The sequence below is a fragment of the Populus trichocarpa genome, chromosome 1 (assembly GCF_000002775.5).
Source record: "Populus trichocarpa isolate Nisqually-1 chromosome 1, P.trichocarpa_v4.1, whole genome shotgun sequence".
NCBI lineage: Eukaryota > Viridiplantae > Streptophyta > Magnoliopsida > Malpighiales > Salicaceae > Populus > Populus trichocarpa.
Window position 1 is genome coordinate 3167342 of NC_037285.2, and position 12249 is coordinate 3179590.

The following is a 12249-nucleotide window of genomic DNA, read 5'->3' on the forward strand; positions in this document are numbered from 1 at the left end:
AGAGGGTACATAAATTCGAAAATATGTGAAGTTATATGATCTTATTTGTTTAAAGAAGAGAAAGCAATTTTGATAGTAGTAATTGAATTTGTTTGATTTTTATAATTGAATATTTTATTTTTAATTTTATTTAAATAGGTATTTAATATTTTAATTATTTCACACAATTAATAATCTGTTTGTTTTTGTGTTTCAAAAACGTTTTTGAAAAAAATTAAAAAAATTTATTTTTTTATTTGTTTTAAATTTATTTTTTTAGTGTTTTCATATCAGTTTAATACGTTGATGTTAAAAATAAATTTTAAAAAATTAAAAAAATATATTATTTTAATATATTTTTAAATAAAAAATACATTGAAAAACAATCAATACCATAATTAATACTAGACGGTATCATAGACTATTATTAATTAGATGCCATATAGTAAAAGTCGAAGAAAAACTCCCGCTAAAGCTTGTTAGGATAGATCATGAAGAACTTTTTGTATTATATTATATATAGTATACTGATGAGATTGGTTATAGTTTTTTTTTTTTTTTTCCTGAAAGATATGATCACTAGTATTGAGATTTGATTAATTTGTTTCTAAAGCTTAATTATAACATTGTTTTAGTGTATAACGTCAGAGGAATAAGAATTTTTGTCCAAATCTCGATACATGTGATGTAGTTCAATTGAGTGGGCATGGAGCTTGATCATCACCTTAATATATTCAGAATCTTTTTGTGCAACCGTTATACGTACCTGCCTAGCTCGAACATTGCCAAAAATCTTCTATAACCACCTTTCTTTGTGCTCTAAATTTCTCTCTGCCTCTCTCTCTTCGGAAGATTTTCTTTTTCAAAGTTTCTTCTTGGCTCATTAATTTGTGTAATTGAAGCTACAAGGATCGGTTGCCTACGTAAGCTCATTGATCTTTCCAAATTTTTCTTTTAGATGAAAATGTAGCTGTGTTTCAATATCTCTCCTCTATCTTTTCTAAACATTATGTATGCATCTTTAGATCTGATATACATGTTTCTGTCAGGAATTCCTTTTCTTTTGCTAATAGAACCATTAATGTCTGAGAGAGAGAAAAGAAAAGGGTTCTATAAGATTTGGAATATATCTAGGTTTTTTCATCTCAATATTGCCATCATGGAAGGGATGATGATATCTTAGGGTTAAAGTCCTCACCAATGGGCTGTAAGTCCTTCTTTAAACCTAAACAAAATCATGTTCTTTGCAAGAAAAGAAAAGGAGATCCATTAGAGAGGAATGGCTCGTGAAGAGGGGAAGATGGAAGACCTAAAATAATAACAATGTTGTTAGTAACTTTCATCAATTTGTGTTACCTTCCCAGCACCATAGAAAATTGATACTTTCTCCATGATGGTACGTGCATATACATTTTGGGTATTTTGCCACATTTATTTCTTCAAAATTTTCCTATTCAAAGAGAGGTTGCATTTTTTTTTCATTAAATGTTTTGAGTATTTCAATTTCATAAAGATTTCCATGGTAGAGTATCTTAAACATTTATGTTTTGTCTGTGCAGGAGTTTCTATCGATTGCTGTTAGATCATGGTAGCCAGTAACTTGCCTTGAAAGGTATCTATGTTCCCCATTCTGCAAAATGTTTGATTGTGGTTACAAGTCACAATACATTGGTGGCCAGAAGGAAAAATTTGTGAGGTACACATCAGATACTCTTATGTTCATCTTAATGATGTGTGCTTTAACATGAATTATCTAACCCCATGTTGGCATATTTTGGAACTTGTAGGTTGGATGATTTTGATTCGTTATCAGTGACTTCTAGCAATAAAGGAATGAAGAAACTGAGATTTAATGTAGACGGCATCAACATAACTGGACATGAGAAGAAAAATGCATCAAAATCTTTTAGACATGGGATGAAAAAAGGATCAAAAGGATTGGTGACAATTGGACGATCACTTAAAACTGGAGTCGCTCGTGCAGTATTTCTAGAGGACCTTAAGGTGTCTGAGAAGATGATTTTTGACCCTCAACACAAATCTCTTCTGTTATGGAATAGGCTTTTGGTCATGTCATGCATTTTATCAGTATCCATTGATCCTTTGTTTTTTTACCTTCCTGTCTTCAACTATCAAATGACTTGTCTGGGTATGGATACAAAGTTAGCAGCAGCAATTACTACTATGAGGACAACACTTGATGTTTTCTATCTGATTCGCATTGCTCTTCAGTTTCGAACAGCCTATGTTGCACCATCATCACGGGTTTTCGGTCGAGGTGAACTTGTGATTGATCCGGCACAGATAGCCTCCCGGTATTTAAGCCGCTATTTTATTGTTGATTTTCTCTCTGTGCTACCTCTGCCACAGGTTTGAGAAATACTTTTCTTCTTTCTGGCTTATTGCATTCTTAAATTTTAGCCCTGTATTGTTTTTTTTTTTGTTATGAACAAGTCTTTTTGATTCTATATGGTAGTTGTATACATACTATATTTATCTTCTTCTGCAGATAGTGGTATGGAAATATCTTACTAATAAAAAGAAGGGCTCGGAGGTGTTAGCTACGAAGCAGGCATTGCTAATTATTGTTTTTTCTCAATACATCCCAAGGTTTGGTCGCTTTTTTCCTTTGACTTCAGACCTGAAAAAGAGTGCTGGTTCCTTTGCTGAGAGTGCTTTAGCCGGTGCTGCGTACTATCTACTTTGGTACTTGCTTGCAAGTCATGTAAGTAATTAATTGTATGCAGCTAGGTCTTACTAGTATGTTTGATCCTGGTATATTTGGATAGGAGTGGCTGCTTTGTGTTTTACACCAACGTTGGTCAAAGTTCTTATCCCTGGAGAAATCAAGATAATCACCCCAACAAAGTTTTGGTTTGTTTCTGTGATGTTCTTAACTTGAATATATAAATGTAACGCAAGGAAAATGACTCCAAATCCTAAATGTTGCACGATGGATTGATGAACTTTCAACATTAACAGACTATCTACTGATCTTAGAATCTACATTTCTTAGTTTTCTCTTAAACCAAATATTACTAAGATACATTAAAGATGCCTGTGGAGAAATTTATCAAAGTTATCTGACAAGACTCGGGCCCAACTTCACAGATAGCAGGGGCTTTCTGGTATTTGCTAGCCATTGAACGTAAAGGCACTTGCTGGAGAGAAGCTTGCAGGCTAAGTGGGAAATGTAACGTAGACTTCTTGTACTGTGGCAATAAATTACTGCGAGGTTACCATGATTGGCGAAGGATAAGTGATAAAGTTCTTGGAAACAAATGTGATGTCGACAAAGATGATAATTCACGATTTAATTATGGAATCTATTTCCAGGCCATGTCCTCAGACATTGTGTCATCCAGGAAGTTTGTCTCCAAATTCTTTTACTGTTTATGGTGGGGCCTGCAAAATTTGAGGTAACTTGTGTAATTGATCTTTATCTTCATAATACAAGAGGAGATATCAACACATCTCTTTGTTGCATTTTCCACAAAATTTGAAGGTATCATGATTCTGCAAAAAGCTTTCCTGTTCACTTTATCAAAATCTAAGTTTAGTCCTCTGAGCTATATGCACAAAGTATCAATACCTAAGGTCTGTGGAAACTTTTCAATCCAATAGTGGCAGTCACTGTGGAAGAGCATTTTTTATTTTATTTATCAACTACTCACCCTTCTGGGCTATGATCAAGTATGCTATGAAGACTAAACTTTTCTGAGCACATAAATCTGTCACACATGTTCAGAGTTTGAACAATCATTTACTTCTAACTGTTATCTGCGCATTCACGTTTGGATTCTTTGGTGTTAAAAAGAGAATCCAGAAATTATTTCTGTTCTTGGAGTTTTATTTACTCAAGGCATTTGCTGTTTTACCTTCCACAGTACTCTTGGCCAGGGTCTCCAAACAAGCACCTATCCTTTGGAAGTTATCTTTTCCATACTGTTAGCTATTTCTGGGCTTATCCTCTTTGCACTTCTGATTGGAAATATGCAGGTATGTTAAGATTTTCACTACTATGAATGTTCATAAATGATTGGTTACAGATGCCTATTTAATTAATTTGATGAATGCCGAGGCTACTCATGTCGTCGAATTATTTGTGTTACGACCTTATTGTGGACCGTGGTTTTTGATGATCTAACTAGTATAATTGATATTGATCCAATTTACTCATCGATCAGAAGAAGAAGCATTGCATTATTATACTGATATTCGAGCTGTCTTGTGGTTGCAACAGACCTACCTTCAGTCTCTTAGTGTTCGTTTAGAGGAGATGAGGATCAAAGGGCGTGATTCTGAGCAGTGGATGCATCATCGCTTGCTTCCACATGATCTTAGAGAGCGAGTTAGGAAATATGATCAGTACAAATGGTTCGAAACTCGTGGAGTGGATGAAGAGAATTTGGTCCAGAATCTACCGAAAGATCTAAGAAGGGATATCAAGAGGCATCTCTGTCTGAATTTGGTCAGAAGAGTAAGTATAGTTTTATTCTTTAGTGTTATCATTGATGCTCCTTTGGTTTGCTTTTTTCCAATATTTTTGTGGAAATATGTCTTTGGACATGGTGGTTATGCAGGTCCCTCTATTTGCCAATATGGATGAAAGATTGTTGGATGCCATTTGCGAGAGACTGAAGCCAAGTTTGTATACAGAGGAGACTTACATAGTCCGTGAAGGGGATCCAGTTGACAAGATGCTTTTCATCATTCGCGGACGCTTAGAGAGTGTAACTACTGATGGCGGAAGGAGTGGGTTTTTCAACCGAGGTGTATTGAAAGAAGGGGACTTTTGCGGTGAGGAGCTTCTGACTTGGGCACTAGACCCTAAATCTCTTGGCAATTTGCCATTATCAACTAGAACAGTGTGGGCATTGACTGAGGTAGAGGCTTTTGCCTTGGAAGCTGAAGAGCTGAAGTTTGTTGCATCTCAATTTAGGCGTCTTCATAGTAGGCAGGTGCAGCACACCTTCCGTTTCTACTCTCAGCAATGGAGGACTTGGGCTGCCTGCTTTATCCAAACTGCTTGGCGACGGTATTCCAGGAGGAAAGCAGCAGAACTTCGCCGCCTAGAAGAAGAGGAGGAGGAGGATGTAGACTATGATGAGGAAGATGAAGATGATGGCGATGATGATGATGAAAGGGCATTGGTTGGAGAACTTGGCTCTGCCAGACTACGTACAACAATCTTCGCTTCTCGCTTTGCTGCCAATGCTCTTCGTGGACACAAGCTTCGCGGCTCGAATTCCAGAGGCCTGAAGAAGCTGCAGAAGCCCCCAGAACCGGACTTCAATGAGGAGTGATTAGTGAAGTAGGGATGGTTCTATCTGTCTGAATATTCTTATATATATTGGTTAATTGGAAAGTAGAGAGCATCATTTCAACCAAACTGTGTTTTGTTTTACATTGTTTAGCTGTGTCCTACAAAACTAGTTGTGGTGGGCCTTAAATAAGGTTAGGTTTATTAACATGAGGATTCCTTTGTCTCTTAAATTTGTCCATCCAAAATTTATCGAAGGCTGGTTTAGGATTACTGGATAACTTCACATACAGAAGAAAACAATATCATTTGAGCTTGATGAAGGATGAGATTGAACACCATGTGATGCAATTTGACTGTGAACTCTCTACAAGAATTGGATCCAAGTTTCAACCATGAGAAAAAGAGGAAAACGAAAATCCGTGAACAAATTCAACAGCTCATATCCTTGCCCAGATCCAGTAATAATTATTTAGTTGCGAGTCTCTTAGTTGATTTCTACTGCTTTTCTTACAGGGGCAATGATTCAGAAATCAGGAGTTATGTGAAACTCTGGACCAAAGCAAGATGAATCTCATGATTCTTGCAATATTTTATGTGCCTCTATCAAATTAGGAATACTTCAGTTCAAGCCAAAGCGTTAACCAGTAATGGGCTCGGTTGAGCATTGCAAGTTACAATCAAGTAGCCAAAAACAGTACTCTCAAAATTCAATTTCTTTTCTTTCCATGCTTTCTGCAACCAAGCAGAGAATGGAAAATAACCGAGGTTCCTGTACATTCTTTACAATAGCCGTGCGTTTGTGGCCTATTCACTTTATCAGAGGATACATGAATAAAATTTAGTAAAAAAGAAGACAGATTAAAGCAGGAATGCAATTTATAGAATAGGAAAGGAAGCAAGAAGGAACAAATAAATCTCCCAACTCCTGAAACTTGACTATTTCAGGTAAAACTTTTCTGCTCGACTTTCAAGAAGTTTCTGGCGGTGCTTTTCTTGCTGCTGCTAACTCAACTACGCCAATCAGAAGATGTTTCAAGTTCAACATCTTCTTCCCACCAAGTGGCAGACTGCAATACCAATCATGCAATTGACATCATGAAATTTCATGTTCCTTTTTTATATAATTTTTTTGGGGGAGGGGCTGAAAATTCAACTACAGAAACAGATTTTAGGGTACAGATGGAATGAGGGATATAGTACTGTAATAAATTTTGGAAATAACCTTAAATGTGAAGGAAAAAATATTCAGCAGGGACACGTACAAAGTGCTGCCAGTGTATGTGTATGTATGTCCGCATATATTTATGCATGTTTGTTTTTGCCAAGTATAAAAGTTGAATAGGGGAATTGTGAATAAAAACTACTCAACTACACAAATAAAATGAGTAGTCAGAGAAAATAGGCAATTTAACTTCAAAAGTTCATTTCCATCTTTATGTTTTTCTATTATCAACACAATCTCAAGTTTTTTGTCATGCATCTAATGGAATTCCATCTCTTGTGATCGTGTTGATAGCAGTCCCAGGGATCAATTCAAAAGCATTTACAGGCTTATTAGAATAGCAATGCAGAACAGAGAGGAACTACTTGGACGGATAATTACCTTGTAGCCTCTGCGAAGAAATTCTAGTGAGGTTCCTTGTTCTTCCTGCAGTCCAAGGACCCTCAACAATTCTTCTTTTGTCTGAAGCATATAAAATAGCCATCCAAAGTGAATAGAATTATTTGTAACTAAAACAAAATAATATACCAAGCTATTGTTGGCTAAGGGAAGCAAGTCCAGCTTGTAAGGTGAAACAAATACATACCTCACCAAGTGTGAAGCGCGTTGCACTCTCTGCTACACAAGCATAAGAACCATCTGCTTGTTTAAGCATCACCTGCCAAGGCCCTGTACATATTCTGAGTAGGATAAGAGACACGGAACAAACAATTCAACCCAGGATCAGGTAGAAACAGTATTGATATTGATGGAAATCAAATAATTAATTGTAGAAAAGAACCATCATCAGTTACTACCTAGAAAACATAAAGGTAGAAGGTGTCTTGACAATAAGAGAAGTCAGGTTAGTTTGGAGGAAGCAATTGAAGACTAGACCATTTGTTACATGAAAAATGATCACATTAAATCATGGCTTAGATACATAGCATTTCTAGTTATGTCGTTCATTTTATAATCAACTTAAGTACAACAACTTAAAACTAAGCATATGATTATGTTTAGGGATTAGGATGAGGTAAACTATGTTCAAATATATGTGGAATATAGCATGCCCCTAAAAGCAATCATCCGTGAACCATCTGTTCAAGATTAGTATTGTCAACTTATTGTGCCAGTAGAATCTAAAAAATAGCCTGAAAAGAAGCACCAAAGCAGAGCTGTTAGGCCAAGATGGCAGGACAACAGTCTTTTCCAAATTAATTATACCAAGTTTTAGCCATAAGATTTTACAATAAAATACCTAACCAAAGTCAGAGATTGGTTCTAAGAGTCTTGATTTAGCAATTTCATCATTCTGTCAATCCTCTCAAAAATATAGGCTCTATGAAACCATCCAAACAGGTAACTGCAGGTTATGGGTTAAAACCTAAAAGAAAATTCCAATCTCAAAAGAAAAATGAAATTGGACCAAGATTTCTGCCATGACTTAGAGAAATTTAATTCCATACCAGGGTATTGGCGAAATAATGCTCCACTGTAATTTACGATATAAGGTGCCACTCCTATTGTCTTACATCATTAAGAACAAACTGTATCAAAAACCACATTTCATAAAACAGATGGCAGGAAACAGGTTGACGTCAATGAATGAAAAGAACCTTTGAGTACTCTCTGATTCGAATATAAAACACTGGAATGAATTGAGAAAGAAATCGATAGTGCAAGTCTTTGGTTGGAAATCCCAGAAGACCCAAGTCAGCACTGAAAAGAGGAGGAAGCTTTTATTCAACCAAGAGTAATTTCAGTGATAAGATAATAGGTATACAAAGTAAATCCACAAAAAACTATACCGCAATGTGTCAAGTTCAAGATTGAATAGAAGTGTTGGGGTTGACGTTGCAAACTTTTCCTGCACATTCCCATCAATCACAGCAGGTGACATAACTTCTGCAATTTGCAGATGCATGCAAAGAGAAGTGCAGGTATGATGAAAGAGATATGCAAGTATGACACTAGCCAGAGTTATTGTCCAATTGAGGTGCTCACAACTTCAGGATTTTATACGACCAAAGAATTTTCATGTGAACTATAACTAAAATTAGTGACTCTATGAGAGTAACATTGCCACAAGTGGTTAAAGACATCAAATAGTTCATTACATACTTGATATCCAGAGATGCAAATGCATTGACATGATTCAATTTTTATTTTTTTATTTTTTATTTTGATGAATTAGATCCTACAATTTTAGAGTGCTTATGTTGGAATGGAATGGAAGTACCCAGATAAACATGAATGGTATTACTAGAATAAACAAACATGTCCGCATCTGTGCTGTCATTATTTTCTGCATGGATTGATCAACATTATATTAAAACCAATGAATTTATACAGATTATTTAATCAGAAAACCAATAAAAAGATGTGCCAGACCCTGTGAAAGAGAGAGAGTGAAATGATCAACATTTAAAAAATAAAAAAATTGCCACCAGTATTCCTTGCTAAGGATAAAGGAGGGGGAAAAGGTGCATGATCACTTACAAGTTTCATATATATTTTAACACTTATCTTCTGAATTCATTAGATTACTAAATTGATTTTCAAATTCCAACGTATCATGCACATCATGTCATCATATCAATATCTAAAACTTTTCTCAAGCTTGTGTAACCTCGAGTAAATTAAAGGTTGGATGAGCAGCTATCTAATGTTTGCAAATACAGAACAAATCAATAATGAGGATTCAAATTTGCGAGATCACAGATGTATGCTTATGAAGCTACGGGAAAGGGAAGAAGTAGTAAAAAGTATGCAGGCATGCCAGCTCAGATGGCAACAGTGAGACTAAAATTGAAATAAAAGCTAGGATCCATGATTGGTCAAGGTTTTTCAAGATAAACCTTACCACATACTTCTCTATAACAGAAAGTTCACGTGTACTGCAGTTAATAAATACATAGAGTGATGGTGGCTCATTGGACTGCCAACGACCTACAAACAAAAGGACCGAGAAGAATGTTAAGTTCAGATTTTCCACTTTTTCTTCATTTTTTCTAAGATATTAGAGAAGGGAAATGAAAAGAGAATAGCACAATAAATTATAATAATATAAATGCATGCAATTGCTCTACAGGGGCAACCAATGTTCCTCTATTCTTGACCATAACATGCAGTCATAAGTAAACTAAAAAAACAAACCACATCATATGATAAGCAAATAAATGAGAGAGATAGAGGTCATTATTTAAAGGAAAAATAGCAATAGCACACAAGTTTTTCCAAAAAAACAACAAACCAGTACAACTGTTATATGATCACACTAATTATATTCACCTCTAATGTTGTAGAAGCTTAAATACTCTCTTTATTATGGTAAAAGGTATGTTCAGTAGCATTTTAAAGAAAACACCTCGACCTCTTTTCATGCATATGCTGCATGCAGATTGAGTTACGATGTTGTTCAAATACAGACTTCTACATTGGTTTAAAATTTCTAGAACTAACCTTCACTGTCATCTTCAAAATCAAAATCCAAGGTGTTCCTCACAGACTTGAAAAATGTGGTGACAGGACCACTCGGAATATCATCAAGGGAACCTATGGTTATACCATCAATCTGAAAGAAATAAACAAAGAGGTAAAGTCCATATAAGAATTGATGAATGTCGAAAGTCAAGCTTCTTTAGTTTCAGAAGTGTTTCCTTGAATCAGGTTACAGATTGAACTAAGAAAATAAACTATGTTTGACTAGAGAAAGAACTCAGAACTCAATTTGTGTTCTATATCATCTTTTAAGTGCAAGGAAGATCAATCTTTCTGCTAATCGAGGTGTATTGAACTCACAATTCATTAAATACTTTTTTATGAATGTCAACTAAGTATTGTAAGTTATAAATTGATTGTATTTTATTTATTTTTTTTACTGCTTTGTATGTTAGCTTAACTCCTGAACCACATCCCACAACCAAATTCATTTTTGAACCAAAAGGCTGAAGGAGTTTCTAATTAGAAGGTAAAAGCCAAAGGCCCTTGCTAAGAACAGACCTCAAGCCAACCATCTATGATTGCTCAGAATAAGAAGTTAACCTCAAATTAGAATGTTACCGAGTCAAGAGCTGTCTTGAAAATCCGACAAGCCCTTAGCATTTCTGGCTTATCAGGAAAAACCTGGAAGTGAAAACACCATGTTCAGCTCTTCTTTATTTATGTGGAAGTCGATAATTTAATAGATGACAATCACATCTTACAACGCAAGCTCTGGTTTCTCTTTTCTCTTGCAGCTTCCTTATAACAGCCAAGGCAAGTTGAATGTTGGCATCAATGAACTCATCTGAAGATCCCTTCACATAGTCAGAAATTTGAAATTATAAAATTTCCATGTTTACTATTTTCTTGTCTTCCCTAGGAGGCAAATCGAACCATCCTCAAAGACAAATAACAAATATTCTGGTATTGTACGCCTTATAAATGATAACACCAATATTTGATGAGGAAACAATATATATTAGGACTACAAGTGCCCACAAGAATTCCAAGACTATACAAAGATTTGAAAAGCCAAATACGTATCAATGAATAAATATGGCATGAAAAATAAACAACTATGTGAAATGATACACAAACAACTGAAAAAAAAAACATTAACACAAGCATTAGAAATCACCAGAATCATTCATTGACACAACGAAGGAACTCAAGAGCCAAAGTTCATACCTTGTAAGAAGAGATGTTGCTAGGCAAGGGCCTGAGATGCAAACCAAGGGTGAAAAGCACATAGAAAATAAGTACATGGAGACTATGAAAATCCACAGAAATGAAACAATTAAGAGAAACAAACGGCAGAAGGTATCCGGGAACGATGGTACAACATTGCTTCAGGACCCATTTACATTAAAAACAATAAGCAAGGGGTAAGACAATTCATGATTGATTTTGTAACATCAAGACCAAAATCTCAAACTCCTAAACTCAACTTAAGTCAACTAATCCTTAGCCTCGAACTAGTTCAAATATCCTTTTCAGGCAAATTATCATCCTTGGGTCAATTTTTTTGTTAACTTAGTTGATCCTAAATCTTTTTTACTTGTTCACACTAGGAAAGCACTTCATTGAATATAAATTTGAAACTTGAAGCACTTCCTTTCTCAACTAAACTAAATTTCACATAGAACATGTTTCTTTTATAATTCAAAAACAAAAACAAGACGTAAGACTAGAAATGAACACATGATATCACTGAAAAAGGTGAACTTTTTCCTTCTGCATTGAAAGGAACCTACTTTCATGATGTGGAGTGCAAGTTACGACATGGGTATCGCTAAAACAAAAATTCCTAGCCAAATAAGCAAATGGGCACCTAAAAAACCGTGAAACAAAAAATTCATAGAAGCTAAAAACAGAAAAATCAAGATACGAGAGGAAATGGGCTTACGGGAAATCGATTTCCAGGCGGATTTTTCCATCTTGAAGAGAAAAGGCAAGAGAATTGGCAGCATCAGTGACAAGAACTTCATAAGACTTGGGCTTGTAAACTGCAACTCCACTCTTGGGGTCATGACTTTGAGTTGTTTGTGACTTTTGTTGTTTGTTGGTGTTGGCGCATTGGATTTTCGTGGTGTAAGAGAGTTTAGAGAGAGTTGGAGAGGGAGAGCGGAGTGGAGTGGAGTGGACGACTGAAATAGAGGAACGAGGGAGAGAAGAGAGGGAAGAGAGTGAGAAGGTCATTAGTGGCATGGCCATGGCCATGGCCGGTTTCAGTTGGTAAAGAGATGTCGTGCCTTGTGAGAGACGTTCGGCTCCTTGCTATATGGACTAGATATGCTGACGGACCTTACCCACACAA

General features: G+C 35.7%; 2 protein-coding genes across 4 annotated transcripts; one reads left to right on the forward strand and one right to left on the reverse strand.

Moving 5' to 3' along the window:
- The first annotated feature begins 661 nt into the window (after positions 1 to 661).
- On the forward strand, positions 662 to 5565 carry LOC18094254 (putative cyclic nucleotide-gated ion channel 7). Of its 2 annotated transcripts, none has more exons than XM_006368441.3 (8): positions 662 to 902; positions 1539 to 1675; positions 1767 to 2349; positions 2489 to 2704; positions 3091 to 3398; positions 3867 to 3978; positions 4223 to 4459; positions 4563 to 5565. In XM_006368441.3, exons 2-8 carry the CDS (start codon positions 1617 to 1619, stop codon positions 5283 to 5285), a joined length of 2238 nt encoding a protein of 745 aa, XP_006368503.1. In that variant the 5' UTR covers positions 662 to 902; positions 1539 to 1616; the 3' UTR covers positions 5286 to 5565. The 2 variants fall into 2 exon arrangements, with proteins under 2 accessions (XP_006368503.1, XP_024437259.1); XM_024581491.2 differs by lacking the exon at positions 662 to 902 and adding an exon at positions 940 to 1375.
- Positions 5566 to 5927: 362 nt separating this feature from the next.
- Positions 5928 to 12249, reverse strand: LOC18094255 (protein LPA3). 2 transcript variants are annotated; one of them, XM_006368443.3, is made up of 12 exons: positions 11839 to 12247; positions 11121 to 11151; positions 10655 to 10747; positions 10512 to 10574; positions 9912 to 10023; positions 9313 to 9398; positions 8258 to 8316; positions 8066 to 8168; positions 7916 to 7976; positions 7054 to 7136; positions 6849 to 6929; positions 5928 to 6312 (listed from the first exon to the last, which is right to left on the reverse strand). In XM_006368443.3, the coding sequence occupies exons 1-12, from the start codon at positions 12150 to 12152 to the stop codon at positions 6253 to 6255; spliced, it is 1146 nt and encodes a 381-aa protein (XP_006368505.1). In that variant the 5' UTR covers positions 12153 to 12247; the 3' UTR covers positions 5928 to 6252. The 2 variants fall into 2 exon arrangements, with proteins under 2 accessions (XP_006368505.1, XP_052304974.1); XM_052449014.1 differs by lacking the exons at positions 5928 to 6312; positions 6849 to 6929 and having other exon boundaries at positions 7054 to 7147; positions 11839 to 12249.

Excerpts from the sequence above, each read along its gene's own strand:
- LOC18094254 (XM_006368441.3), top strand. The coding sequence starts at position 1,617 with ATGTTTGATTGTGGTTACAAGTCACAATACATTGGTGGCCAGAAGGAA. Across the intron at positions 2,350-2,488 it reads CTGTGCTACCTCTGCCACAG|ATAGTGGTATGGAAATATCT; the intron begins GTTTGAGAAATA and ends CTTCTTCTGCAG. Across the intron at positions 3,979-4,222 it reads TTCTGATTGGAAATATGCAG|ACCTACCTTCAGTCTCTTAG; the intron begins GTATGTTAAGAT and ends TGGTTGCAACAG.
- LOC18094255 (XM_006368443.3), bottom strand. The coding sequence starts at position 12,152 with ATGGCCATGGCCATGCCACTAATGACCTTCTCACTCTCTTCCCTCTCT. Across the intron at positions 11,152-11,838 it reads CGCCTGGAAATCGATTTCCC|GCCCTTGCCTAGCAACATCT; the intron begins GTAAGCCCATTT and ends TTTGCATCTCAG. Across the intron at positions 6,313-6,848 it reads TTCTTCGCAGAGGCTACAAG|TCTGCCACTTGGTGGGAAGA; the intron begins GTAATTATCCGT and ends TTGGTATTGCAG.